Source organism: Anguilla rostrata, chromosome 16 (assembly GCF_018555375.3).
Source record: "Anguilla rostrata isolate EN2019 chromosome 16, ASM1855537v3, whole genome shotgun sequence".
NCBI classification, from domain to species: Eukaryota; Metazoa; Chordata; class Actinopteri; order Anguilliformes; family Anguillidae; genus Anguilla; species Anguilla rostrata.
Window position 1 is genome coordinate 22,056,771 of NC_057948.1, and position 27,987 is coordinate 22,084,757.

The following is a 27,987-nucleotide window of genomic DNA, read 5'->3' on the forward strand; positions in this document are numbered from 1 at the left end:
GGTACGCAGCAAGTGCTCCTTCTTACGCGCATTATTTGTTACGAGGAGTAGCCTACTAAAGGATTTGTCTTTGTCCAGCGACTCGAGGATCAAACTTTTTTATCTATGGGAGGATTATGGACTTTGCCGTTTGCCGTAATCATTCTTCAGGTAAAGTTTTGTTTCTTTTCTTCGTAGTTTTGCGCAATACAGCCTATGTTTATTTCTTGCTTATTAAACCAATGTGTTCATATAGGATAAGTTTTCTATGCTTTCTAATTCCGCTTTAAGTTTTTATTTTTCTTTAATCAAATCAATGTAAGTCGGATATTGTTTCTGATTTAACTATCCATTGCCATGGTATCGCAATTGCTCTTTATTTTTTTACTTTTTCTAATGAAAATCGGCGTGTACTCAAATTTACTTTCATTTTAAATTCATTAAAACCCTAAAACATTTGACTACCTGCAGTTTTTGGAAAACATTTTCTCGTGCAGTATCCTCTCCAGTTTATGCGTTTTCTTCATATTAATTCTGTTAACCTGTTTGCAATTTATGAAAGATCTTCACCGCTGGATATTGTAAAGGGGAAGGACCATGTCAACTCGGATTAAGTTCAAAACTTTTCATGTTCAGAGTAAACCGAAATCACGATCACATGGACAAGATACTTGGCAAAGGTAAGAAAGTAACTACATAAAACGTCTTGTCAGTCATTCGAAATGCATTTTCTGATAATAGACGTGCGCACCCACGTATTTTGACTGAGCACTGAATTTAGAATTTTGACTTGTTTAAACAAGTGAAAAAACAAGTTCAGGAATCTGTACTAGTTCACAAATTCTCCTACTTTTGAGAACCAAATTTACTGGCTTTTATCCATGTACAAATGCCAGGAAAGGGATTTATTTGACCCTGAAACTGACTTGCGTATTCACTCTCACCAGATAGCCTTTATTTTCTTTAGTGATTTCATCCTTGCATCCTGATTTAGTCAAAACACATTAGGCTAGGTCCTTAAAGTGTTCTGTATATTGCTGGGTCTTTCCCTGTGGTGAAAATGTTTCTCAAGATTTGTAGTCTCTTCCTTTTTGTTTTTGTGCAGTGTGTGCCCTTCAGAGCCTGAATAAAACATTGTGATTTTAAGTCACAAAATGAAGTTGAGATTAGTTTGCAGAGAATCCTGCCCTGGATATATTAAAAGTCACTGAAATTCACCCTCTTGAACAGAGTGTATTACATTACAGGCATTTAGCAGATGCTCTTATCCAGAGCAACTTACACAACAATTACATAGCATTTATTGCATCCATTCATACAGATGGATATGCACTGAAGCAATGCAGGTTACTTACCTTGCTCAAGGGTACAACGGTAGTCCTACCAAGGAATCAAACCTGTGACCTTTAGCTTACAAGACCAGTTCCTTACCCATTATACTACACCACCACCCTGTATTAATACAAGGTGTGTGTAAGGTGTATGTGTTTTTAAACCCCCCCACACCCGCCACTTTTATTTGCAAGAGAGACGTGTAAGTTTTTATTCTTCTTGGAGCTTAACGTCCTTACTTTGAATACCTTCCCTGGGAAAGGTTGTTGCAGTCAGTGTGACTGAGTGATATGGACATGTATGAGTGAAGACTATGAAGTAATTGTACCAGCAATTCTGATTTTTATCAGTGTGATATGATGACAGTTTCTGTGCAAGTTTTCACCCATCCAGCCAGTAGAGCTAGTGACACTTCTTAAAAAACCTCTAGAATAAAAGCAGTATGTCCAGTTTTCTTCTACATTGGAAGAATCACACCATTTCACTATCTGCGTTGTCAATGCATGCTTAGAATACTTAACTGATGCACCGTAACTGAAATGCATGCTGTCTGAAAATGAAATGGATTTTCACATCTTTAGTAAATGTGAAGATCGCATAAACAAGAGAGAACCCTCATAAATCATTCAATTGTTTGTAATGGAATGGGGAAAAAAATTCACACAGCAAAAATCCATACTGTTGAAATTTGTGCTTGTTTTCTGATGAAACTCTCTTCTTTACTTTGCATTTTATAGAGATATGCTAAATATATTCTGAATTTCTAATATCATATGGCATCTCCACTTGAAAAATTTCCAGAACAGAAATACAGAATGAGGTTGGAAGTGTTAAGAATGAAGAGGTAATTGAAATTGTATGCAGAAGTATTCCTTTGGCAGTAAAGAGGAACCATGCTACTTTGAAAAGGCCCTATCCTTAGTGGAGATTGCCTTGCTATCAGCAAGTGGTGGGCATTGCTATCATTAAGGGGTGGATCTACCCCATATCAGTGTGAATAGATTCTTTTGTCTACTGTTCAGTTAAGGAGCCAAGTGTCAAGTTTAGGTCATGTAGATCTATTCTTTGGATTTGTCTGTCTCCATGCTTGTTTGCCTATGCAGAATGCAAGTTCCTAATAATGAATTATCAGGTGATAATTAATTTTAACCAGTAATATTAGTTAACATTTTTGTCTTGTTCATCCATAGAAAGACCATATTCAAAACTGAATTATTGTTTCAAATGCTTTACATTTGGTTAACCACATTTACTATGAAATTCTGCACTTCCAAAACTGCCTGATTTAAGAGAAGTTATAGTGCTGTATTGTCGAACCCCCTCAGACCCACCCACCCACACACACACACACACACACACACACACACACACACACACACACACACACACACACACACAAACACACAAATGAAAGAATTGGGTGGTTCAGAGTGTTTGCTGTTTAAAAGACTGCGCTTTCAGTTTGTGGTAATCTAACACTTATCTGGCTTCAAGGTAAACTGTCCCTAACGGCAAGCCAAACATTTTGACAAACACTTGCTCAAGGCTTTTTGCATTGTCTTTTGTTAATACCAAAAGTCCTAAGAGTCTGATCCCATTTCAGATTAGTTCTGGTGCTGCATGCCTTTTGAGGGCATTACCTATTTTTAACAAAGATCACCATTTATGCAATGTGATGTTTGGTTGTTTCTCCAAATTATGTACTTTCAGTGTGGCTTTTGAGCACTGTCTTGAAAAATATGTTGGGAACAGTTTTCTTTTGCCAAGTCAAGGATGAATGACCTGTTTTTTCCCCCAAACATTCTTACACGCATGTTCTTAGAAGTTGTCATGTTACCTAATCTGAATACTTAAGTGAAAATTTTTCTAACTGGATAGTATGTAAAAATATAATCTTGTATGTTACTGTGGATGAGTATCTCTCTATATAATTAAACCTGATCATCCATCATTTTCAAGCATTTTGCAGCATTGTGTGCTTGTGTAATGTTATTTGTATTCTAGCCTACTGTTTCTCCTAATTCTTGATTTGGTCGTGGTAGGCTACTGTACATTTGAGCACACAGTGTTTACAATTTACTTTGTATGTAAATAGCTGTTTTATCAACTGAACTTATTAGCTCACATAGTTGAAAATGTAATGGTATCAACCATCAGTCCTTTGAGTGTTTTGCTTGAATTTCTCATTTAAACTGGTGCGGTTTTTCTTTTGTAGTGATTTTTTCTGACTGCAGTGGCCACAGGAGAACTCAGATCGAGGTAGATGACGCCCAGTTTAATGTGGACCAAGATGGATCACTCAAGCTGATGAAAGCTGTGCTGTCACCCAACCAACACGATAGCTTTTTAATCCATGCCTTCGACTCCAATGGTAAAGAATTTACAACCTGGGTCAGAGTAAAACATGATCCTGCAAGCCACCAGTACTCTGATCTTCATCATCCCAATTACCACCATTCCCATGCCATCGATAGTGTCTTTGCTGAACAGGTAAGATCATCTCCATCATGCAATAGTGGTCTGGTTGTGACCCTTCTGGTATAAATTGTTTGCCTATCATAATTTTCTACATACAGACCAGCTTAAAAGATTTTTAAAAATACAATTTCATTGCAGTGTTGATTATAAATGGTTAATTACCCTTTCTTACTGTGCCTGAGACCTGCACAACTGGTACACCTGATGCAGTCGCATCACACGCTCTTTACTTGAGCAGTGTGGTATTGTGCTACCCATTGGGACGTTTGTTCACAGTAAAATGTGGTATGGTCAGGATTTGATTCAAAACACTGGGGGCACTGCACTCCGAACTAATGCCTTATCTGGATGCCCACTTGAGAATGTCAACCAAGACTAACACCCCCAGTCAGGAAAACACTTCACACTAGATCCAATTATAAGAGTTTTTATTTTTACAGAAAGAGCACAACTGCCAAAAAAGTTAAACCGTTAAACTGTACTAAAAAAAAAAAACTTTATTTACTGCAATCTTTTATATGCTGTAAGAGAGGTTGTGCAACTGTGTCGTTACCATGGCCAACCACCTCCTCTCATGCTGCTGCATACTCCCCTCTTGCTTTTCGCTCAAGGCCTGTAGGAGTTGAGGATAGGCCCCGGCCTGTGATATACTGGCATCGAACTCGCACAATTACTCAGCCTGCCCTTATCAGCTGGAAAAAGGCGAGCAATGTTGAATAGGACAGAATACATTGTTTTATGTAACTGGTATAATGAAATGCAATAATATGGATTAAAAAATGTTAACCCTTCAGTTAGCACTTTTTAAACTAACTGCTGTATCGTCTATACATTGCATCTTGTTCTCAGTATGTTTATAATCATTCTATTTAGAAATAATGCGGCCACGATGACATGGTATTGAAAGTTTTTCAAGTTAATTTAATCGTTGTGTCTCAATTTTTACATTTCAATTAAGGTTGAAATGATGCAATGAAAGTCTAGATTCACATCAAACTGAAAGCTTTTTAAGTTTCATTCGGTATATAAACCGCTTACAAAGCAACTTGTATTCAATGTTCAACGGGACATCGTCCAACATTTTTGTCCCTCCTGTTCACAGGTCTCATCTCCTCCAGCTGTTGATGTGCTAATGTTTCCGCATACTTCACAAGGACTGAGGAGGAGGAAGAGGGACTGGGTCATTCCTCCCATTAACTTTCCAGAGAATGACCGGGGGCCCTTCCCCAAACAAGTGGTACAGGTGTGTGTTGCATCATATGTGGTTTGCCGAGGATTTAGGTGGATCTACAGCAGAACTCCTGTTTTCCACTTTTCATTCAGTAATAGTCAGAAATGTTACATTTCCAGATCAGGTCCAATAAGGATAAGAAGGTGAAAATGGAGTACACAATTTCTGGCCCTGGAGCAGATGAGGCACCACTGGGGCTTTTCACCATTGATAGAACCTCCGGTTGGCTGTATGTCACCCAGCCATTGGACAGAGAGAAACAAGATCAGTATACTGTAAGCTTTCTTTTGCGTGTAATTTGATTGAAACATATTACAGTTGGCCTCCAAGTTGAAATGAATGTATAAACACAAAATTTTTCTTCTTCTAGCTGTTGGCACATGCTGTAGCAGTGGGGCAGGGTATAACCGAAGTGCCCATGGAAATTATTGTGAAAGTAATTGATCAGAACGACAACAAGCCAGAGTTTACCCAAGATACCTTTGTGGGCAGTGTTGCTGAAGCATCAGCACTAGGTACTGTGATGCCAGTTTTAAAGTATTTTCATTTTTTGTGTGGCTATATGGAAGTTTGAATATGAACATAATACATGTAAATTTCTTCGAATGTGATAATTTGTCGTCTTGTCTTCTGAGTTTTTAACATTTTTGTTTGAATTCTACCTTTTTAGGTCTTGAATTTATGAAGGTCACAGCTAATGACGCGGATGAATCTGGGTCACTCAATGCTGATATCAAGTACAAAATTCTGATCCAGGAGCCAGAACTTCCCAATTCAAATATGTTTTCTATCAACCCTGTGAGTGGAGGGATTAGACTGAGCTCCCCTGGACTTGACAGAGAGGTATTTACTTGCCGTAGAAGCCAACATAAACTGAAATGTTCCTGTATTTACAACATAATTTGGTTGTACTTATTTCTTAATTTTTTTATAGAAACATCGGAAATATACATTGGTCATTCAAGCTGCTGACATGGATGGGGAAGGTCTCACAAGTACTTGTAGAGCAGTCATCACAGTAGCGGACAGCAATGACAATGCTCCTCAGTTTGACAGTACATTGGTAAATTAGTTACTATTTTACCTTGCGTCTGGCTATGTGCTTATGCAAAATTATGCTCTGAAAATGTATTGTTTCTTCTTAGTACACAGCCACTGTCCCTGAAAATAAAATGGGTTTTGTAGTGGTGAAAATGCCAGTGACCGATGCGGATGAGCCACACACACCTGCATGGTCGACCAAATACAAAATCGTTCAAGGCAACGATGGTGGATTCTTTAACGTCAGCACTGGACCAAACAAGCTGGAGGGAATTATTACTACAGTGAAGGTATTGGTCCATGTGATGGGCTACATATTTATTCAAAATTAAAGAGTTGAAATCAACATGTCTTACTCATGTTTATTTCTCCTCCCCTATAAGGGCCTTGATTTTGAGAATAGCATGAAGTACACCTTGCTGGTCACTGTGGAGAACGATGTCGAATTTGCCACTCGTCTGCTCACCTCCACCACAACAGTCATTGTAAATGTGGAGGATGAAAACGAGGCTCCTGTCTTCATGCCAAAAGAGAAATTGATTGTGAGACCAGAGGACATGGCAGTTGGCAGTGATCTGATTCGATACGTAGCGACCGATCCTGACACTGCAAGGAAACAGACTCTGTGGTAATGAGCTGCTCTACCAATGGTGCAAGTTAAGCACTGGGTGTAGTTACATTGTGTAGCATGTGGCCACATCTTGCCAAAGTATGCTGATCATGGCATCCTAATTGCTCTGCTAATGCTACTGTATATTAGCCAATAGCAGCCTTTCCTTTAAGCAAATGAAAGGCATTTCAGGCCATACAATGAGTCTTGGGGGTGGGTAAATAAGGAATTTGCCCTTGTATTCTCCAGGTATAAAATTGGCTCTGATCAAGCTGGATGGCTGAATGTCAGTAGGGAGACTGGACAAATCACTGTCAAGAGTCCCATGGACAGAGAATCTCCCAAAGTCACGGCTGGCAAATATAAAGCACTCATCTATGCCATTGATAATGGTACATTTTTCCTTTCATTTTTCTATAAATATTATTGTAATACTGTATTTAAATAAATTTTATACAGTTTGGGTCTGCTCCATGAAATATTTTGCTTTTGAATGTGTATTAAATGTTATCTAGTTTTAATGAAGCCACATAATCAATGCAATTTTCTCTTTTAAGGCTGATTTCTGAATCCTTTGTCATTTTAACCAAGGTTATTCTTATGGAATACCCTGAGGTGCCTTAAGTGTTAAGGCTTCTGTTTTTGATTTACAGATGATGTTCCTGCTACTGGCACTGGAACCCTGCTGATTGAGTTACAAGATGTAAATGACAATGCTCCAACTATTGATCAAGGACAAATACATGTTTGCAACCAAGATTCTGAACCAGTCCTGCTGTCCCTCACTGATAAAGATGGGCCTGGTTTCACATCCCCATTTCGAGTAGAGCTCCAGGGAACGTCTAGGAAAAACTGGACTGCCAAAATGAATGACACAAGTAAGTCTAGCTGTTTGATGGACATGTATAGACTGTGAATCTAAAGGCTGTGTCTTGTCTTACAGTAGAGGTTTTAAAGAAAAATATATAGGCCTATAATCTTGGAGTCACTATTTGTCTCTTTAAAAAAAAAAAAAAAAAAAAAAATTCCTTTTGCAAGAATTATATTTGATTCAGTTTGATTGTTTTGGTCATTGTTTTAACATGGCAAATGTTTTGGTTCCCGTTTGAAATGAATATGCTTTGGTTCCATGACAGTATTGAAATAATCCAATTGTCCAATTTGAAAGCCCACTTGATTGATTTTTTTCCCTGTCTTAGAAACTGGCATTTTACTGACACTCAAGACCAAATTGGACGCAAATGTCTACAGTGTTATACTCAAGGCCTTTGACAGTCATGGGCTTCACCAGGAGAATACGGTTAAGGCCACTGTCTGTAACTGCAGAGGAGCCAACGTCGTCTGTAGTGACCCAAGGACGGACATTGGGATGCCTGTCATTTTTGGAATTTTAGGAGGCGTCCTGTTCCTACTTTGTAAGTGAAGCGCCCTTTTTCCAGTGGTACCTGTTTTTCTATACATTCTATTTATACCATTCAACTTGCAAAACAGAACATTTAGCTTCAGAAATGCAATAGGTGTGAATGCATGAGTGCAGAAGTTCACAAACATGTGTTCCACAGTGGTGCTACTGCTGCTGCTTCTCTTCCTGAGGATGAAGAGGAGGAGGAGCCTGAAGGAGGAGCCTCTGCTCCAGGATGACGACGTTCGTGACAACATCTACTGCTATGATGAGGAAGGTGGAGGAGAGGAAGATCAGGTGGGGCATGGAGAAAATGAATCCCTTGGAGGCTGCAGTGCATTATCATTCCCAACGTTACGATTGTCCTGTGACTTTCATTTTCATTTATTTACTGGAATGATTTTGTTTATTTTAGTCTTGCCATCTTATTAGTAAATTTTAGGGTTTGGCATGTTTTGGTCCAAGTAATCCTCAGCCCTACAATTGAATTGCTCAATGATCAAAGGCCCTAGGTCTGGTCAAACACTATCCATCCTATGAAGAGGCTTAATAATGAATTGATTTTTGAATAAGGGCATCCCTTCTGTAAAAACAAGTTAACAAGCTTTTTAAGTGAGAACCCCATGCATTTGTTTAAGATTTCAGGTGCAACGACATGTTAAAATTTTTAATATGCCCAATACCCCCCCCCCCCCCCCCAGGATTATGACTTGAGCCAGCTGCACAGGGGCCTGGATAACCTGAAGCCTGAAATCTTCCGTAACGATGTGGCTCCAACATATTTCATTGCACCACAATACAGGGCCCGACCAGCAAACCCTGAAGAAATTGGTAATTTCATTGAGGATGTGAGTGCAGATTTTATTCCTTCCTATTAAACCAATTGAACTGTGCCAGAGGGTACAGATTTATCTTGAGATGAAGCTCCTACCCTGACAAGCTAGTGGATTTCCTGAACTGCTACTTAATTTTGGAATAGTGAATTTAAAATCATTTTTAAATGTTTGTGTAACTTATAAAGACCACCTGCATTATTGCCCACTTGTGTAGCATTAGCGTAGTGCTCATTTCTTTCCTGCTTGTACCAGAACCTGATGGCAGCAGACAGTGACCCCACTGCTCCCCCATATGACTCCCTGCTGGTGTTTGACTATGAAGGAGGAGGCTCAGATGCTAGCTCCCTGAGCTCCCTTAACTCCTCCAGCTCAGGGGACGACCAGGACTATGACTACCTGACCGAATGGGGGCCTCGCTTCAAGAAACTGGCAGACATGTATGGTGCAGACGATGACTGAAAGCCTGGTCACCGGCATGGCCTGGTCACCAAATGTCCCCTCTGCTCTTGCTCTTTATAACAACTTTACAGCCAAGTGTTTTTTTTTGGGGGGGGAGAGGCAGCACCTTGCAGTGTGAGAATGTGGTTTGGGTGTATAGGACCATTTTGGGATTCTGCTGAGCACTCGGTCTTCATGTGAGAGGGAAAGTTTACATTTTGAACTCTGATCATTGAGAGCAATGTGAAGCACTGCACACTTGCGTTACTGACAGTTGATTTTTTTTTTTTACTTTTACAGTTTGTACTTGTACTGAAATGGTGACTTGTAAATATGATTTGAATTTGAAGTTTTGTCACTTAAGACATTCTCAGGATTTTTGCTTTACTACTGAGATGGACACTGATTTCAGGTATCTATAAAAGCAAGGAGAAGTTTTACATTTTTTTAAATAAAGTTGGCATGTTTCAGGTAATATTCCAAATTATTACTCAAATGCACCCTCAAGATGAAAGCAACTGCCAAAGGTTTTTTTTTTCTTTTTGGTAATGCTGAATTGCATGAAAATGTTGTAACCCAAATGCTATTTGTACAAGGGTTGGATGGAAATCAGTTTATTAAAACTAAACCTGGAACATGCCTTCAAATTCATGTTTTTGGATTTCATGACATCACCCAAACTGCTTTTGTATAAACTTGATCACAGTTGATCACAACTGAGCATAATCACATTTCAGAATACATTTCTGGCACAGAGTATATGTCCTATAGATAAAGTTTATTAAAGGAACATTAGGAAAACAGGCTTACAGAAATGCTTGATGTACTGCATTCAAAGGATATAGACAGGACCTTTGGCAGCATTTCATCCATATTATTTCAAGAGTTAAATTCTTGAAGATTGTTCCATTGACAGAAGTATCACACTGATGTATGGATATACAAATGTGTAAATACTATATAATGCTTATAAACAATTTTTTAAATGTTGCACAGTATCAAAATATAGAATTCTGTAGTATGGCATAGATGTGCCTTAAAAACATGTAATGGCATCATTTAAAAAAACAAACTGAAAATGAATGATCTTAGGTTTTGGGATATTTTGAAAGTGTTGTTAGGTAGACCGAGGTGGTTCAGGCTTTGCCTTCTGTCATGTTTTTCTGCAACAGACCAGGTTCATCCCAGTCACTTATTCAGCCCAGGTGCCACAAGAGTGCTAGAGGAACATGTTTGTGTATTTTATTTCTTACAAACATTTTTGTCATACTTGCTGAGAAATACTTAACTTTTTGTCTTGAACATTGCATGTTTGAGTTGTACTATGACTTGGAAAAAACTCAATTTCTCTCAGCCAATTCTCAGTTTCCAACTCGCAAATTTTGCATGTTTTTTTCTATGTTAAGATGCAATATCTTACAAAAATATCTACAAAAATGCAAAAAAAATGAGCCATGTTTTTAAGAAAACAGTCATACAATTTTTTTAGATGAAACCATTTTGTAATAATTTTCCTCAGATACAATTATTTTTACAATGTGCCTCTTGTGAAGGTCAGCTTCAATGATTAGTGCTGTTAATAGTATTTATTTGCTTAGCGGGTGCACTTATCTAGGGTGACTTGCATAGCTTACATACGGGTGTTTATCAGTTACACAGACGGGTATTTTCCAGTAGAATTGAGGTTTTAGATGTTGCTCATGTTTGCCCATCTGGAATGCTTCAGTGATCGGTACACATTGCTGTCTCACTTAACTGATACAGCCCATAGTCATCACTGCAAAGTTGGTTCAGATTTCAACAGGAAGCATCACGTATTTAGGTGACTGTCAATTCAAAGACAACCACGGGACAACAGAATATAAGTGAGGCGAGCGATTTGCTCACATACTGTATTTTTGTGTTCTTTATTTCTGTCATAATATATAAAGGTTCCCCAAGTCAGCAGATAATTCCAATACGTTTAGTACATGGAAGCACTCATTGTAATACAGGAAACTACATTGAATTAGATTTGGGGTTAGGATGAATGCACATTGACAGCAGACTGGACATCAGGCTAGGAAAGCCCAACTGAACAGTAAATATATTACTGGTGTAAGATTTATTATACACACCTGTTAGTGCTTTCCCAAGAGCAGAGAGTGAGCATGTACATCTGCACTCCATTTCTAGGAGTGATAAGCAGTACAGATCCCCCAATACCATGAGAAAGCACCCTCTCACTCAAGGGTACAACAACCACTACAAAACCGTGCATTATCTGAGCAGTCTGGAGTGAATCCAGCAGTGAATTTCTGTAATGGGTAGTGGCCAAATTTAAAGCACCTTGATGTTCTTTAAAACACTCAAAATCTAACCAATGAAAACTGCTATTTATTGTAGGTATTGTGCATGTATAATATCAATAATAATAATATCATTATCTACACAAACTCACATCACCACTCTCCTGTGATAAGTTCTCCCATGAGATGTCATACCCTGTTAGTAAATGGAATGCATGATCACCTACGATTAGGGGTTACCGTAAGCACTTGGTACAGTATGTTAAGCAGTTCAATGTTTCACAGTGCTCAACTGAAATAGTGCTAATATTGCTATTCGTCCTTAACATTTTAAAAGAAGTACATAATTAAAGATCAACTCCAAAAACATCTTGTGGCTTTGACGTGCAGTGGCACTGCAGGTCAGCCTGTGCAGGATATGGAAACCCCTCGGCAAGTGGGGAATATCACTTCCTGAGAGACTGACTCAGTCTCAGCGACATGCTGTTTCACATACATCCCACTCATAAAGCATGAAGAAACATCGCTGGGAAGTGAGCAGCTTATCGTTAGCTGCCGTGCCACCTTTAGGAATGTCTGATAGTTCAGAAACAGGCTCATCATTGTTCTAGCATTATAAACAGATCATAATCATCATTGCTTTCCTGTTCTCTCAATTCAACCAATCAACTCAGTCAAAGGTATGTCCAAATGTCACCTAAAGCTCCCCCATCCGGCTTAATAATTACTTGTGTGTTTGGCACCACAGGACAAGGATGAGGCAGTATGAGGAGGACTGCAAGCAGGAAATAACTAATCTGATGCAATATTTGTTTGTGATTTGTAAAGGAGACTACCTCCTTTCCACACAGAGTGCATCCTGAAAAAATAACATTCACACATCAAACCAGACCAGATTTAAACCTAAAGGCACGCAGCATAAACATTATCTTGTATCATTCAAAATTACTTTCCTAATACAAACTTTACTCTGGGCGCCCTCTAGTGTCGTCACTGTGTCACAATACTTGTTATGGTTAGGAACAAACACAGGGAGCGCTCCATTCACTATCCTCCACATTTAATTTGATTTATCCGAGGTGTATTTATGATACAAACAATTAATATAAAACCACAAACGCATTCTTAATTATTAAATGTATGTTTACTTCTGTGTTATTAGTGAACCATTTGAAACAAACATTTTCAAAAATATATATTTTTTCTCAGCTGGTACTTCATAAAAATACTATTGTAGTTAAACGGGTAACAGTAGTATTAACCATTAATGCATCACTATTGGCCTGCAAGCCATCTATAAAATCATAACAATACTCTACTTCATGTACAAAAATGTGCTAAGAGCAAGTATTCAGAAGAACCCTAATAAAATGGGGGCCATGTACATTTTTGTTGGGATGTTGGTCTTCTGTCCATTGTGGTAATGTGATTAGCAAGTCACCTCCCTTTCTTGGCTTGATTAACACTTTCTTCTGCAAGAAGCTCCTCCCACAGCACCCGGCCATACCACACTGCTTCCCTCTGCCAACATTACAAAAGTTAAACAGATTTAAAAAGTAAAGTCACAGATAATTATTTGAATAGAAGTGAAACTGATTCTTGTTAGCCCATGTAAACACTAAAACTCCAAGTTAATGAACCCCAAACCCACTTCTTCATTCATTTGAGCACTGCATTGTTGCATTTATGATACAATCTCTGGGCTGTGATTGGTGACTGACAGAACAGGAAAAGCTCAGTGACTGAGTCAGCAGAGTTCTGGTGAGCTGGAACCTCAGTTCTCTGCAAGTCAGCCATGGTGTAGAGGCAGGAGTGAAGAAGGGGGTTCTCTGCTCTGCCAGAAGGTTGGAGAGCTACAGGAGGAGGAGAGTATGTTATTGAGAATACCAGGACACAGAGAGTGGAGTAAGGAGAGGTCCTTAGATTCTTGTAAGATTGATTGTTGGAAAGGAACAGTTGGAGAAGAGAGCATTAATCAGACTGCCAGGGTGCAGAAGGAGAGGTGAAGGAGGTCATTAGTTCTCAGCCAATGACAGTGCCAATGCTGTCTGCAGCGCTGCCTCCTCATCGATGCTGTAGTCCTGGAAACACACATAGACAAGAGGTCAGGACCTCAGTGAGCGGTCACTGCTCACAAATTATGATCCGGCCTTTAAAAAATAACAAGTAACCTGAGCGTCATGCATTTTTTTGAAATACAGTGGAGCACTGCTCACCACAAAAGTGTCATAGGAGAACTTGTGCCGGTGCAGGAGGTGCTGCAGGAAGTTGGAGCTCTTATAGCTGGGGTCGCCCCAAGGCATGGCTGAACATATGGGGCACACCTGCCCCAGGGGGGAGACACACTCATCACATCCAGGCCTTCAGCTCTTGTGCCATCACCCACTGCAACATCTTGATGTCCATCAGATTCTCCCACACAGGCCAACATAATTTTCATATATTATACCCGTTCTTATGTCTGGATTCAAGCATCTCATTAAAAGCCACAGACATCAATTACAACTTAATTTCCCATCACCCCGTCCTGCCTGGACTCACCACTTTATTAGGGTCATTTCGGTGGTTCTCCATAGAGTGTTTGACCAGCTCCTGCTGGTCAAGATTCCTGGCTCCACAGTATGGACACACAAAAGTGGAGCGGTTTGGGATATTGCTATAGATAGGAAAAGAGAGGATTTCAGTGGAGAGCAGTAAAAAATAATAATAAAAAAAACAAAAAACTAGCAAAAGATGGAAAGGTGGGAGATGATCAAATCATATTTTTTTGTTAAAGGTAACCTGCCCGCTTAACTAGAAATACAGAAGCCTTAGACTGTCAGCTGTATGCGTGAGCAGGGTACCTCTGCCTTCCCCATGTACAGAGTGATGAGTATTTGTGTGTGTGTGTGTGTGTGTGTGTGACTTTGTTACAGAAGGTTCTGTATTTACAATCTGGGTTTGAATTCCAGGAAAGCAGGACAACTGACAGACTGTCAAACACTGACAAGCTAGTTAGGACAGATGGGCAGCATTCATCTGGGTTAAGATGCAATCAGTTCACGCTGCCAGCAAGTAAACCCTCCGTGTGTCTCCATCAGCCATGCCAGTGTGGAGCTTTGTGTTCAGAAATGCTGCCAATACACACCACAAACTTCCAGTGCTGGCTACAGGATCAGGTTGGACCTCGCCATACACACCGCCCCAAACGTCTTCAGCTATCATTACACACTTTCATCTAATCTAATTTCATCTAAGCTTTGTCTTTGTAATACTTTAAATGACAATGAGAGAGATGGGGAGAACAGTAGGACATCTCAACCTGTCAACCTCTCCAAGTTATTACACCTAAAAGCCCTCCTCACATTATCAGAAAATATCAAACAGCATACCTGGGAATTGGCTGTGAAGTGGGTACAACTGGCACAAATTTGGGGCAGTTGGCCATCTGTTCTTGAACCTTTGTGCAAGACGTGATGTGTGACCTCATTTTGACCAGGGTGACCTACAGCCAGCCAACCATCAAAAGAAGGATAATCAGGTCAGTGAGAAGGCAGCATTCATCCTCACTTTCCACAGTACACATTCAAGAACACCTGTGGCTGTGGGCAATTCTGGTTGTGGGATATTAATATGCAAAATAGACTAAAATTGAATTCCATTGTATCACTGGGCCATTTTAGATCCCTGATCTCAGATCTGATCAATTTTGATTGTAATTGTTTTAATTGATGCTTGTTATTATCTCTTTTATGCTCTTTTATTTCTTATACCTCTTGTAATCTCGGCGCATTGAGAAAGACGGTTCCTACCCTCAATTGTCACCGAGAATCTTAAATAAAGGTTGAATTAATGAATGAATATGAATAGTAAGTAAGGGTGCACACCATGGAAATTCTGGGGCCAATAATAATCGATATTTGACTCGCCATTACCTATCCCATTTCTACCCTGTTTTACATTACAGCACAAATGCAAACTGCAACCAAATTTCCACTTTCAAAGGGAATGAATTATACACTGTGCCTGAATGAGCCACTCTACTAGAATGAGACTCATGGCAGAAACTCTACTAGAATGACAGCCAGGTCCGATGGCACCTTTTTACTACAGCCCCGGCAGGGCGCCTTGTAGGAGGACAGCTGCTTCTCCACGCTGGAGGACCTGTCCACCTTCTTTGGGTCGAAAGGCATGCGGCAGAGGGGGCAGAGGGGAGAGGTCACCTGCAGGCATGGCTGTAGGCACTCCCCACAAAACCTGGAAGAACAAACAGGGGCTCAGAAACAAAAAGCTGATTTAAGTAAAAGGGTATAAAATAATGCTTTATACTTATACTTAAATAAGCCAATAGTACATTTTTCTAATATGACTCTCCAAAAAATACATTAACAGTGCATTTGTAAATTAAACACAAGATGGAATAATTCGGGATTACTAGCCTAGATTTTTATATGAAATGCCTCTTTTCACAGTACACGTGTCACCCCTGATGAAATCACTCCCTGCAGGGACCTCAGGCACATCACCACAGGAAGAGCAAGGAAACCACCTCAGCAAGTGAGTCCCATGCCAGGCATGCCCCAGCATAGCAAAGGAACTGAGCTTGCAACTCAGAGTTAGTGGGTTTTATTATCAGCTGGTGTGCTGCCACTGTACCCTTGAGCAATGTACCTGACCTGAATTGCTTCACTAAATATCCAGCTGCATAAGTGGACTGAATGTATAAAATGTAACTTGTGCTCTGGATAAGAGCATCTGCTGAATGGCAAAAGGTAATACAAACGTGGCACAGGGGAGTGTGAGGAGAGAGAGACCTTTGCATGTCAGTGCGGGCAGGGTCACATCACAGGGACTCCACAGCATGGCTGAATTAGACTGTGACACAAGCTGGGCAAGGCAGGGCACTGGGGAAACAGAAAAAGAGCTCTGCGCTGCTCCGTGGGCCTTTCAAATGTGTCATGCATAAAACATAAACGTGTTTGTTTTATACATAAAAATATATCCGTAAATGATGCTTCATCAGAACAACATTATGACCTTTCAATCTTTTTATTTTATTATTCAATGGACTCTGCTGCCCACACAAGCCCTGCGTAGCTATCTTTGCATTAATTTGTAGTGATGGTAGGAAAAGAACACCACACAGCTGTGCTGCAGTCTCACAATGTGTGTTATTCCATAACCGTCATATGCAATAAAACAAGCTGCACTTACATTACAGTGCTTGCTGCTTTAAAAGGACATTCCCACAGCTTGTAAACACACTTGAGCACGCCATCATGGAGTTAGCTGCACTTACCCCACCATTTAGTAAATAAATGAGGAATTTAAATCTAACGGGAACCTTCTGGACAGTAGGTTCCTCACGTTTAAAATAAACAAAAATCTGTGCAGACAAGCACACCCTCCAAAACACAATTTGCAATCAAAACAGGAAATGCATTCTGACTACATGTTTTCTCATTTCAATCAAACCACACACGCCCAAGTGCACATATTTCAAGGCTGATTGAAATGTTTCAAAATGTCACCAAGAAGGAACAGGTTTTCTGCATTTCTCCACAAATGTGTTGGTTTACTGTGGCATAAGTGACAGATCAAAAAAAATCTTTAAATTGTTAAAAAAGGATGGCTGGAACATGAGAAATTAATGCTACGATAATAATAGAAACAAAATACATTTACAATTCAGAAATTATGAATCTATCCAAAATTAAGTACAAAAGCAGAGATCTGATGTAGGCCCACTTGCCATTCAAAGTGTAAATTCATTAATTATTGTCTTTTCACCCACAAGGTTATGAAACCCTCATTACTAAAAGATTTTTCAATAACAGCTGATGCATCATTCATCAAACACAGTGGTTGCCTTCACTGCAGGCTAATATCCCAATGAGATCCACGCCCTCACTTCTGAACTTCATCTATATAATGTCCAAGTTGGAAAGAAGCTGAGGCGAGTTTGAGATTTAACCAGTTCAAAAGTGACAAGGGATTTATTGTCCTATATAGTTCAGGAGTGGCTTGGGTGAATTACAGTTTTACACAGTGATCCAGGTCTGGAGTGATGTGGGTAATTGGGCTGCACAATACTCTAGACTAGAACTACAGGAAGAGATTTACAGTATTATACACAGATCCAGTTCTGACATGTACAGAAACTATCATAGTGCTTTTTGTTTATCCAGATCATCAATATCCTTGAGCATCACCCTTTCTGAGAATGAGAGCCCTCTCCCTGTCTCTAATGCACATGCACATGCTCAGGCATGTGCACACACATGCACAAGTAAGCCCACCATTTCTCAGGCTGTCCAAACTTAGTAACTTACTCCAGAAGAAAGTAGATATAATATTTCTATCACCAGTAGATCACAGGCACTTGAAATGAAAGAAAGAAAAAAACAGCTTATCCCCAGTAAAAATATATATGACAGAATTGAGGTTTCCCTGCCCACTGAAAACAACGGAGATTAACCAAATTCCCATGCATGGGGAGAGATCTTTCAAACTCTGAAGATATTTTAATCATCATAATTAATTTACAGAACTGGGGGGCTAATGAGTGCTAATGAAGGCAGGTGTTTCTTGCAAGAAAAGCCTGGAGGAGCAGTCCACAGCATTTACATATTTTTGTTCACAGTTCTGACTACATAGTGGTGATTAGATGCATGTCCTTCCTGATGCTTTCCGGTCTCTCCTGTGAATTTGTTTTCCCTGTTCCAATTATATCACTCTCACATTTTAAAAGGCAGGCTGTGAGATCGGAATTTCACATTGCTGTCTTCAGTGAAATTCACTGGTGGCTAGTTTGTTCCACAGCACAATTTCACTCATGTGTCTTTCAGAAGAATAAATCTAATCCAAAAACAGATGCCATTACAGAATCAGAGTACAGCCTGCAAACAGCAAGGTGGTAGATGATAAGCATTAAAAATAATTACAATGATGTCTGCTATAAACAAAACCTTACACAAACCACACAAAGTTTACACTGTCTAGGTACAACCTAATTGGAGGAAATTTATTTAGATTAGAGTGGGTAAGACTAATATCATTAACCATCAGTTCAGGACTGTCTTTTTGTTCATCCATGCCCACAACAGTATCACAGGTGAGTTACAGAAGACAGGGTTATGATAGAAGAGAATTTGTCTGGATACAGTGCATGTTAAAGATTAAATTGGCCACTAGTACAAATTGTGCAAATTCTAATTTCGATGTTTCATTGTACACCGCCACACTAACTCCCACATTATTACCATTCTTCCTTATGGCCTCTGAAACCACTTTTAACAGATGCTGGTCTGCGGTCAGAATGCGCAAACCATGTATCTATGCACTTATGGGATGTTTTCTTGTCTCAGTATCTTAAATGATCAGGGGAAAAGAGGCTTGTACAGAGATTTGTATTTCTACATTCACCCAAATTAAGGTTCTGGCATAGTCTGGGTCAGGACTGTTCAAGCATGCATGAGAGTATTTGTGCTTACCACAGTTTGCATCAATTTTAATGTTACACAAGTACTTTAAATAAAATACTGGCTGGCTTCACAGAAAGGCATGGTTCAGCCAATGAATACCAACTCTACTCTTTGGCAGTGCCCCAGAGAGTAGCAGTCGTAGAATTGGCATTGAGCCATGCCTTTCTCAGAAGCCAGGAAGCCAAGAGAAGCTTTTGCTAGCAATTTCTCTTCTTGGTTTGCTTTTATTCTTGTATTCTTTCTTTCTCTCTCTCTCTCTCTCTCTCTCTCCCACTCTCAACTGAAATCCCTTACTCAATTGTTTCCCTTTTTTGACTCAAAACTTTGGTTTCTTTTGTTCTATAGCCCTTGAACACTGCAGTCATATTCTGGAGGGATGACAGGTATTCACGGCAACTCAATCCAGATTTCTGCCACACTACCTTATTTTCATACTTACCCGTGTTAACGATATTTACAAAAGAAAGCAGAAACAATATAGAAAAAATGTATTTTCGAACATTTGTCATTTTATCCCCTTATGTAATTGCCCCATTTTTTGCACAAGCCTGAAAATGACATACCCAAAATAAAATGGTTACTATTCTTAACCCATGGGAGTTTGTTTTCCAAGAGTCAAAATTACTCTAAATATTACTGAAATGAAGTTACAGAAGCTCAAACAAAGTGGAAGTTTCTTTTTTTTTTACCTAAAAGATTTTTAAAAAATATATACAGATGCTTGGGGCTGTGCCTGGTGGGCTTAGAAACACAATACAGACAGACATAGTCGCAATGCTGGATGCATGATTACTGCTTGAACGCTTGATGACAATACCACCAAAATAGAGTAGCCTGCATTGTCTTTTCTGAGCTATGTCTAGGCAGGTGTCCAAAAAAGGTGTGAATTAGAGGTGTAAAATTCCATTTACTTAATACTATACGTTTGTGGAGGCTTGCTTTCCCCCTACCTGTCACCCTCCCCCACCCTCTCCCTCTCCACCACCCTCTCCTTGCTCTTGCAACCTCTGGCAGCAGCAGGTCTGGAAGATCGTAGAAAATAAACACATTAGCTATCTAGTTTAGTAATCCAGTGATTGAGATCAATTGCTTAAAGTTTACATGAAATACCCCACCCCCATCAACAAGTCAAAATACTCCTTATTGTCAATATTCTCTAAATATTTGTATTATTATTCAGTATTCATACTATTATAAAAGTACTGAATACTAAAAAAAATCTTTGAGAATGTATTTAGATGCTCACCGGTATCAAATGGGATCAAGTCTTTTACTGAACAAAGACCTCCAAATGTTGAGTCTTCTGTTTAGACTTAGGCATTGCAAAATAACTTTCTTGTAAAACAACCTTTGTAGACATAAAATCTCAAGAATATTGAGACTCAAGCGTAATATTTTTAGCATGAGTGTGCACCTTGACTTCACTTCTGGGAACCAGTTTCCTGCTTGAGTAAAACATCCTTTAATCAGAGATATAGAAATTACAGAAATTAAATGCTGGAGCAACATCATAATGTCTTGCAATTCTTAAAACATCCTGTGACAAATAATGCAATTAAACTGACTTAGAATTTAAATGAATAAAAATTAATTGATTTAAATTAATTGAATAGGATGGAATTTAGATGGACATCTCTGGTTCGGGCTGAACCCAGAGCCACACCGTACAACACAGCGTGTACCGGCGATAGACCGACTGGATGTCTGGGGAAGCAGATGGAGGTTGCTGTGAGATTAGGATTTGGATTATTCACAGATTAGAGGAAATTTAAAAAAAAAAGAAGCAAAACAAACAGCCACATAAATGGACATGTTGCCATGGAGATCTAATGGAACTGCTCTATCTTCTGTACACCTTGCTAGATGAAAAATGTTATGGGGGAACCCATTTTAGGGGGTTACATTCATTACATAAGTGGAAAAACCCACAGCCATACTCAACACCATTGACCCAGGATTAACTAGTGCTATACATGCATTATTTGAAATTCCCTCCAATTTTCCCAAGTGGCCCAACATTGACAAGGCAACAACACCCCCCCCCCCCCCCCCCCCCCCACCCCCCAACCCCCCAATTTCCTGTGGAACCCCAGTGATGATGCATCAGTGCATTTAATTTGCTAGTCAACACACTATCTACAGTATTTACAAGCAAAAACAGAAACACAAATATAAACATTCAATAATGGCTAATAACCAGATGTAGCTGGATTTTCACCTGAATGCCTGGTTGAAAAGTGAAAGTTTTCTAGTCAACTAGGACGTAGGCTATATCTAGACAAACCTGAGGCTATATTGGGGTTAAACTAGTCTGTTTATGTTTGGTATGTCTCCCAACCTTGATTTCCACCCCTCTAGGTTCTGGCTTTTGCTCAATGGGAGGGTAAACACCAGCACATTAGAACATCCTGACCCACCGAAAGACTTCCCAAACCATCTGAAGCAAAATGCCTAACAAACTGAAAAAGACCAGGATTATGGTAGGGATCTCCAAACTTTGAGATTTGTTTCATTTTGTGTTACCAGCAAACAAGGACTCTGAGATGGTGTCCCCAGTGAAGTGCTCTTGCATACACCACTGAGATTTACAGAGGATTAACAATCAGATGTTTTAACCCTATTTTTTTTTTTACATAAGCTAACTCAAATTTCATCACAACCATGAGTTTTAAGTGCATCTTTAAACAATATATTTTAACTGACCCAAAGTAATTTCTATAAATATATAGATACACTTACATACGCACATGCATTGCGTTCATGGTTAATAGTAGGCATTGCAGAATTAGGAAAATTTAGAAAAATCTCGTCCTTATTTCAACTGTACAGGAAATAATTTCTGCACATCCCGGCCGTGCAACGGGTTTTGCCTGCTAGATTGTCTCACGTCCGGCTGTCCGGTTTGCTGTTCACGTTCAACTTAAATTTGACTAGATTTAAATCCTGTTAGCCGTGCGTATATTTCAAAGTACGACCCCTCTCAGCTTTCTCGCTTTGTTCTTTCCCAGCTATTTTCGCTATATACACCGTCAAGCATCGGCACCCTGCGGCATTAAAAAAATAAACAAAACAACAACAATAAACAAACAAACTAAACGTGTGTGTGTGTGGGGAGGGGGGGGGTGTCTCATTAAATGTGTCAATGGTTGAGAGTGTTCCGGATTATTTACAGCACGTTTCATGCGTTGCACAGACATGCATATGCTCGCATAATATAACAAATGAACTCCAGATACTGTGTCCAGGGACTTGTTCATTCTTTGCACGATCAATAGCGCTGGCTCACTTGCATCTTACTAGTTGCCTCCTTACAGTTACAGCTAGCTTTACCGACTAACCTCATCGCGCGCACAAAGGAGCAGCCTTCGTATGAAAATAGTTCTGCATACCATTACTACAGTACTTGCATTAGCCTACTCATAAAATAGGAAATCCATCTCAATGGACGTGCTGGTCGTGCAGCCGGTGACTGCTGACTTTCATTATTCATTTAATCGTTTACTTGCCGACAACTAAGTAGGCTACACAAGACCCCATTTAGTCTTCTTAACGTATTCCGTTCCGATATATTCATATATTTATTAGCACAGCTAATTAAGCAACTAAATGTCCAATCTTTGTACACTTCGAACACACTAAAAGCATGTCCCCTCTCATCCATGACGCATTCAAACGGAACAGACTACTCACGTGTGAGCGCAGCTTGCGATGTTGACAGGTTTGTGGTAGACCTCCAAGCAAATGGGGCAAGAAAACTGGCTCTCAATGCTCTCACCGGGGGCGGCCGCGGCTGCCTCGCTCTGCAGCTGATGCTGATGGTGATGCTGCCTGAGCTGGGTAGCCGACACAAAACTGCGGAACATCGCCATCATGAACGCAGATCTGAGTCCGAGCTTCACCCTCGATAAGCAACGTAACTGTATGTGTACCACTTATCCGAATGGGCAGGCTGCTAACTAACATACATCGGTGCAGGATGCACGAACAGTACAAAACTGGGTTAATACTAGGCACGGCATCCCGCGATAAAAATGGTTGCACAGGAGAAGACACGCCGGACACGAAGTAAACATTTGCCAAAACAAAAACCCTTTAAAGCTGTTTCACCTTAATGTTTCACTGGGTATTGAAGTTCGACCGCTTGTCTTGTTCACAGAATTTTCAGGCATTTAAACTACATCCTCCATGATCCATTGCAATATCGTCATAATTTTCAGCGTGCCCTCGCTAGCAGGCGCTGTATCGATATATTAAACTTTAAGGTATGTTACTTGAATAATTGAATGTTATTTTGTAAATATACAACTAGTAAAGTTAACTCTTACTAGCAATAAGCAAACCAGGGCTTTTTTTTTACTGACTCTGGCAATCATTTAATGCGTGCTGGTGTGCCTCAAGTGTTGTGGGGCTTGGTATTTACCAGGAAGTCATTTTGAAGACCCGTGTGTTTAAGTAATTTAAGTGTTTGGATATTTTAGCTGAAGAAGAAAAGAAAAACGTAGGCTACATCACTGACAGGATTATATCAGTGTGTTCAGAGTGAGTTTTCCATCTAGTGAATGCTGACTTACAAAAAGCATATCATACTGTAGGTTCTCTTTGCCCACTACTCTGGTAGCTTGGGTTGACTCAGCGAATCATTGAGCTTTTAACCATTGCATGAGATCCATGTCCCACTACAGGTGACCGAAAAATGTCCCTGGAAACTTCATGGTCTTGTGATGTATTTGGTGGTGAGAAAAGTTAATGTAGAGAACTGGAACCAACTAGGTTCAGCCATGTTCTCCTGAGACTTTTTAAAAACATTTTAAGTATTCACATTTTTTGACATAATGTAGGTGTCTTCGATGATAAAAACATTATATTGAAACTATTTTCAAAAATATATTTTTATTGGATGTCCCTTTTATTGTAATTTTCAGCATAGTAGAATGTAATGGGTCACAAGATTATGACCAGAGACTCATGTCTCTTACAAGGGACAAAACTGGGATTTAGGAGGTTTTGAAAGGCTCCTCTTGGCATAGGCAGGTAGAGGGGAGGAACTTCAGCCTGGATTCCTGGGTGTTGGTACTATATGCAACACACATCAATAGGAATTTTATTCTTTTTCCAATTTTTTAACAGGACACAATATTTGTGCTGCCTGCCTCTGGAGCATATCAGAGCTGACAGTATCCAGAAATGGCAGAAATCCCTTCAATGTCGGTAAGCAACAAATCATCAATGTTGACTGCATGCTCCATTTTGTTTTTTACACAAAACATACCTGCTCATTTGAAATGTATATTCTATAAAGCCTAAAAAGGAGGCCATGCACAGAAAGTTTATTTTATGAGATCTTTCTGGTCAGGGTTTGTTTGGTGAAGTCAGCTTTTGAGCCATAAATTATGCATTAAACTGATGTCCAGCTCTCCAATGACTTGCAAATACCAGTTTTACATTTTAAACTTTCTGTAACCATTGTTGTGGTTGGATTTGCACCAGACAACTGTGCTATTGTGCCATGCTGTAAATATGTGTCCCAACAGGGATCTAGATCCATGAACCCTGGGTGTAGTGTCCAGTGCTCCAAACAGTAGACCATATTATTGCCCTTTTCTCAATGTAACCCTTAGAGATCCAGCATTGCAGGTAGTATAAATGGCTAAGATAATTAGTGTGATAAATTATTTTTGCACAAACTGCTTGATTTTTTAAGGGTAAGTCTAAGCTATGTGTTTCTCCTCTTTGTAGTTCACATCATTTTAAAGCAGCAGTGCTTATTTGCAGCATAGATTTTTTAAAATATAAATTTGGAACCCAAGTGTGAGCATTAATTTGGACCGGCCAACTCTCTGCAACTACAGCCTGGCTCAACATGAACCCCACTGCTGTTTCAAGATAGTGTAGACAACTGCTGTACTCCTCCAACACACATGGCGTCATAAGATGCTTCTTTTCACACCACAGACTACAGCTAAACTCACACAGAGTGGTGTCAGAGGAAGACCTTTCATATGCGGCTTTAACATGCAGTCCAAGAATGCCTGATCGACCAGTGTGGTTCGCTAGATAGCAATGAAATGTGGACCCCTAACCCTCCCATATCCTGCACGAAGCAATCTCCAATTGTGCATCACTCTATGGTGCAACTGGCTAGTCAGTACTGGCATCGTTTGGATTTGAGACTGTAGGGCTCATCCTTGCACCACAGCATGGTGCCTTACCCGAGTCAGCTACCCAGATTTGCACCAGTTTCGTGATTTTGCAGGATACCTTTGGACTCTTATTGTCACAGCAGGAGACAGTAAGAGGTCTGACCCTTATCACTGCTGATTTGAAAAGCCTGCTGTGCTACTGCTCCAGATAGAGATGGTAAGCTGAAAGCAGAAAGCAGCCTTCCTTTTCATTTGGCAAGGAACAAATTTAACAGCCACTTAATGAAACTTACCACCAACCAGCTCATTTGTGCATCCTAAACCATATGTTCTGTCAGAACAAAAGAAACACAAGCTGCGGCTTTCACTGACTTTGACATAAAAGAACTGAGAGTAGGGAAGAATTACAGTATAACTAGCTATATATCACTGTGATCCTGTACTGCACAGCAGGCTCCAGGCCACTTGCCTTATTATGTTGTGTAGGAAGTTCAACTGCATAATGACTGCCTTATTAACGGTTTTTGTTACAAATTTACACGCTGCACAGGTAGCTTTTAACATATTTTTTTCACTATTGAAAGTTCCATTTTCAAAAGCCTTTTGTGCCTAAAGTTGAACTAAGACCCTTCACCCATTTAACATTGCGAAACTAAGCGAGAGGCATTTCAGCTCGCAGGCTGTTCATAACTACTTTTTCTAAATGTTTTATGAACACAATCCAATTAGAACACAAAAATAATCAATGATGAGAACATGCCATTCAGCTCACATCATTTGCTTCCTGTGTTATAGTAATGTACAGCCTTATATCACTGGATATTGTGTCTGTAAGGTTTCTCAAGACAGAAAATAGGTATTTAGGCCTAAATACTTATTGTTCATGAAGAGGAGGGAGATGTTCAGAGACCTTGGTGATTAAAGCATTTCAGTAGGTTTTTCTGAGCTTAGGAGGTCACAGCTGTGGTGAACAGGCAAATATAAGAAGAGTGTTTATTCAGCATACTTTCCTTGCAATGATAGAGGGCAGGTTGAGTAAGTAGTTTTCTTCCAGAGCAGTCTGTCTTGATTTGAACATATCATTAACTGATGTGAACACTGAGAGATAGACACAGCTTTGTGCAACAAAAGAACACAGGTCAGAAATACAAATAGTCATTTATTACTGTGGTGATGCACAATATTGACACTGAATGATGTGATTTGCATTTTAATGAGAAAAGCATCTTTGCATGTATGATTCTAATTAGTCTGCGAGTAGATGGTTTGTGTCTGAAATGTTCAGTCAATAATAAACTGATAGAGAATAATTGGTCCCTACTAGACTCATATATACTCTGTCAGATGATTTAACACTGAGAACTTTGTTGTGTGTGTGAGAGTGTGTATGTGTGTGCGCACGCACTGGTAATTGCTTAGCCAATAATACTGCAACAATTTGAAAAATACCCTAGAAAGATAATGTTAGTCAAGTTTGGCACCACCTCCATGGCACTGTGCTTTTTCATACAAGTGTCCAGAGTTATAGTATTTGTAAAACTATTCCAGCATACGACTTTCCAGAGATCTTGTGTTGAATGACCATTCATATTCTAATGTAGTGCCCACCCACAGTTTATCAGCAAGAGTTTGGGGATACTATAGGTCTGCATCTGCATAATTTCTTTATGTGAAACAAAACTGTTGTACTTCATCATTAAATCAATTACATAAAGACAGTGAACATATTTTCCACCGTGAAGCTTCAGTTTGAAGATGCTTCTTCAAGTCTTAGGTGTTCTGCATTTTGTCAATAAGCCATATTGAAGCAACAAAATTAGCCTTCATTATGTCTTACTGGATGTATGTCATTATGCAAAGTTTTGTTTCTTTGGTATGTGCAGTCTAAGATATTCTTTTCTGGTAGTTTTCAGATGAAAAACTGCCTGATTAGCTTTTCAAACTGTCTGTCACTTAAAACCTTTAGATGTTTGTTTTTTTTGAGTGTCAGCTGATAGAAAGGATCCTTTTTCTGTCAAGTGGTGCAACCTAGTGGCTCCACAATTAATTGCTTTGAAGTAGAATTCCTCCCAGGTCTTCAAGACAAACTTCACCAAGGAAGAAAGAAAGTTTGCACTGCCTTGAAGTGACACAGAGAGACAGAGACACACACAGAGGGCTGTCGTTATGGTGACTGGCCAGGCCCTTGCTTAAAGAAACCAGGCAAAAGGCCAACCATGTGACCTGTGTCTGTGATTCATCGCAGATCAGCCCAGTGCTGTGGCTCAGGAGAGTGTTTCTGCATATACAGGCAGAAACGTCCTTCTCCTCTGGCTGTCAGTGTTTCCTGCCAACGTGTGCCAGCTCACTGGAGAGAGGAGGAGCCACTGGAGCCAGACACCAGCAGGAGGAGGTTTGTACCGCTGCGCGTGACTCAGGGGAGGGGGGCGGAGCCTGAACGTGGGCGAACTAGTCCTTCTCTCGGGTCCATTTGATCATGGTCTCCGGGGATCGGTAGAGGAAAATTAGCTTGGAGTAGAGCTCCTCCTCCAGCTCCAGCTCTCCGGTCTCCCGCACCAGGAAGATGTCCTGACAGAGCTTGAGGATGCGGTCCACGCACGGCAGCTCCTCGAACATGATGGAGTGCGAGATCTCGCTGAAGAAGCCCCGCACGAACTTCCCAATTACCAGAACCACCGAGACATACAAGCCCATTATCCTGTGGACAAAGAGGCCAGTGTGAAAGTTCACACTTCAGGACTGGCAGAAA

General features: G+C 39.9%; 3 protein-coding genes and 1 long non-coding RNA gene across 8 annotated transcripts in view; 2 read left to right on the forward strand and 2 right to left on the reverse strand.

Annotated features, from left to right (window-relative positions):
* Positions 1-8: 8 nt before the first annotated feature.
* On the forward strand, positions 9-9,994 carry LOC135241856 (B-cadherin-like). Its single transcript, XM_064312595.1, has 16 exons — positions 9-150; positions 542-659; positions 3,527-3,801; positions 4,892-5,032; positions 5,140-5,295; positions 5,391-5,535; positions 5,691-5,863; positions 5,955-6,083; positions 6,166-6,351; positions 6,445-6,689; positions 6,921-7,063; positions 7,325-7,549; positions 7,871-8,086; positions 8,234-8,370; positions 8,775-8,921; positions 9,162-9,994. The coding sequence occupies exons 1-16, from the start codon at positions 106-108 to the stop codon at positions 9,366-9,368; spliced, it is 2,688 nt and encodes an 895-aa protein (XP_064168665.1). The 5' UTR covers positions 9-105; the 3' UTR covers positions 9,369-9,994.
* Positions 9,995-12,757: 2,763 nt separating this feature from the next.
* LOC135241867 (E3 ubiquitin-protein ligase RNF166-like) lies at positions 12,758-23,161 on the reverse strand. 3 transcript variants are annotated; one of them, XR_010326139.1, is made up of 7 exons: positions 22,789-23,161; positions 15,715-15,871; positions 15,007-15,119; positions 14,177-14,291; positions 13,852-13,959; positions 13,287-13,716; positions 12,758-13,156 (listed from the first exon to the last, which is right to left on the reverse strand). XR_010326139.1 is itself a non-coding variant. In XM_064312612.1 (7 exons), the coding sequence occupies exons 2-7, from the start codon at positions 16,434-16,436 to the stop codon at positions 13,651-13,653; spliced, it is 567 nt and encodes a 188-aa protein (XP_064168682.1). In that variant the 5' UTR covers positions 16,437-16,518; positions 22,789-22,928; the 3' UTR covers positions 12,758-13,650. The 3 variants fall into 3 exon arrangements, 2 of the variants coding, with proteins under 2 accessions (XP_064168682.1, XP_064168681.1); XM_064312612.1 differs by adding an exon at positions 16,429-16,518 and having other exon boundaries at positions 12,758-13,716; positions 22,789-22,928; XM_064312611.1 differs by having other exon boundaries at positions 12,758-13,716.
* A 71-nt stretch (positions 23,162-23,232) lies between these two features.
* On the forward strand, positions 23,233-27,652 carry LOC135241871 (uncharacterized). Its single transcript, XR_010326141.1, has 3 exons — positions 23,233-23,360; positions 24,226-24,306; positions 27,529-27,652. It is a non-coding gene; the product is annotated as an uncharacterized LOC135241871 (long non-coding RNA).
* Positions 26,385-27,987, reverse strand: part of LOC135241855 (piezo-type mechanosensitive ion channel component 1-like) — a 62,650-nt gene continuing 61,047 nt past the window's right edge. For all 3 annotated transcript variants that reach the window (XM_064312592.1, XM_064312593.1, XM_064312594.1), the window contains one exon: positions 26,385-27,936. In XM_064312592.1, coding sequence (XP_064168662.1) covers positions 27,687-27,936 — 250 coding nt within the window. In that variant the 3' untranslated portion in view covers positions 26,385-27,686. The remainder of the gene's footprint in view (positions 27,937-27,987) is intronic.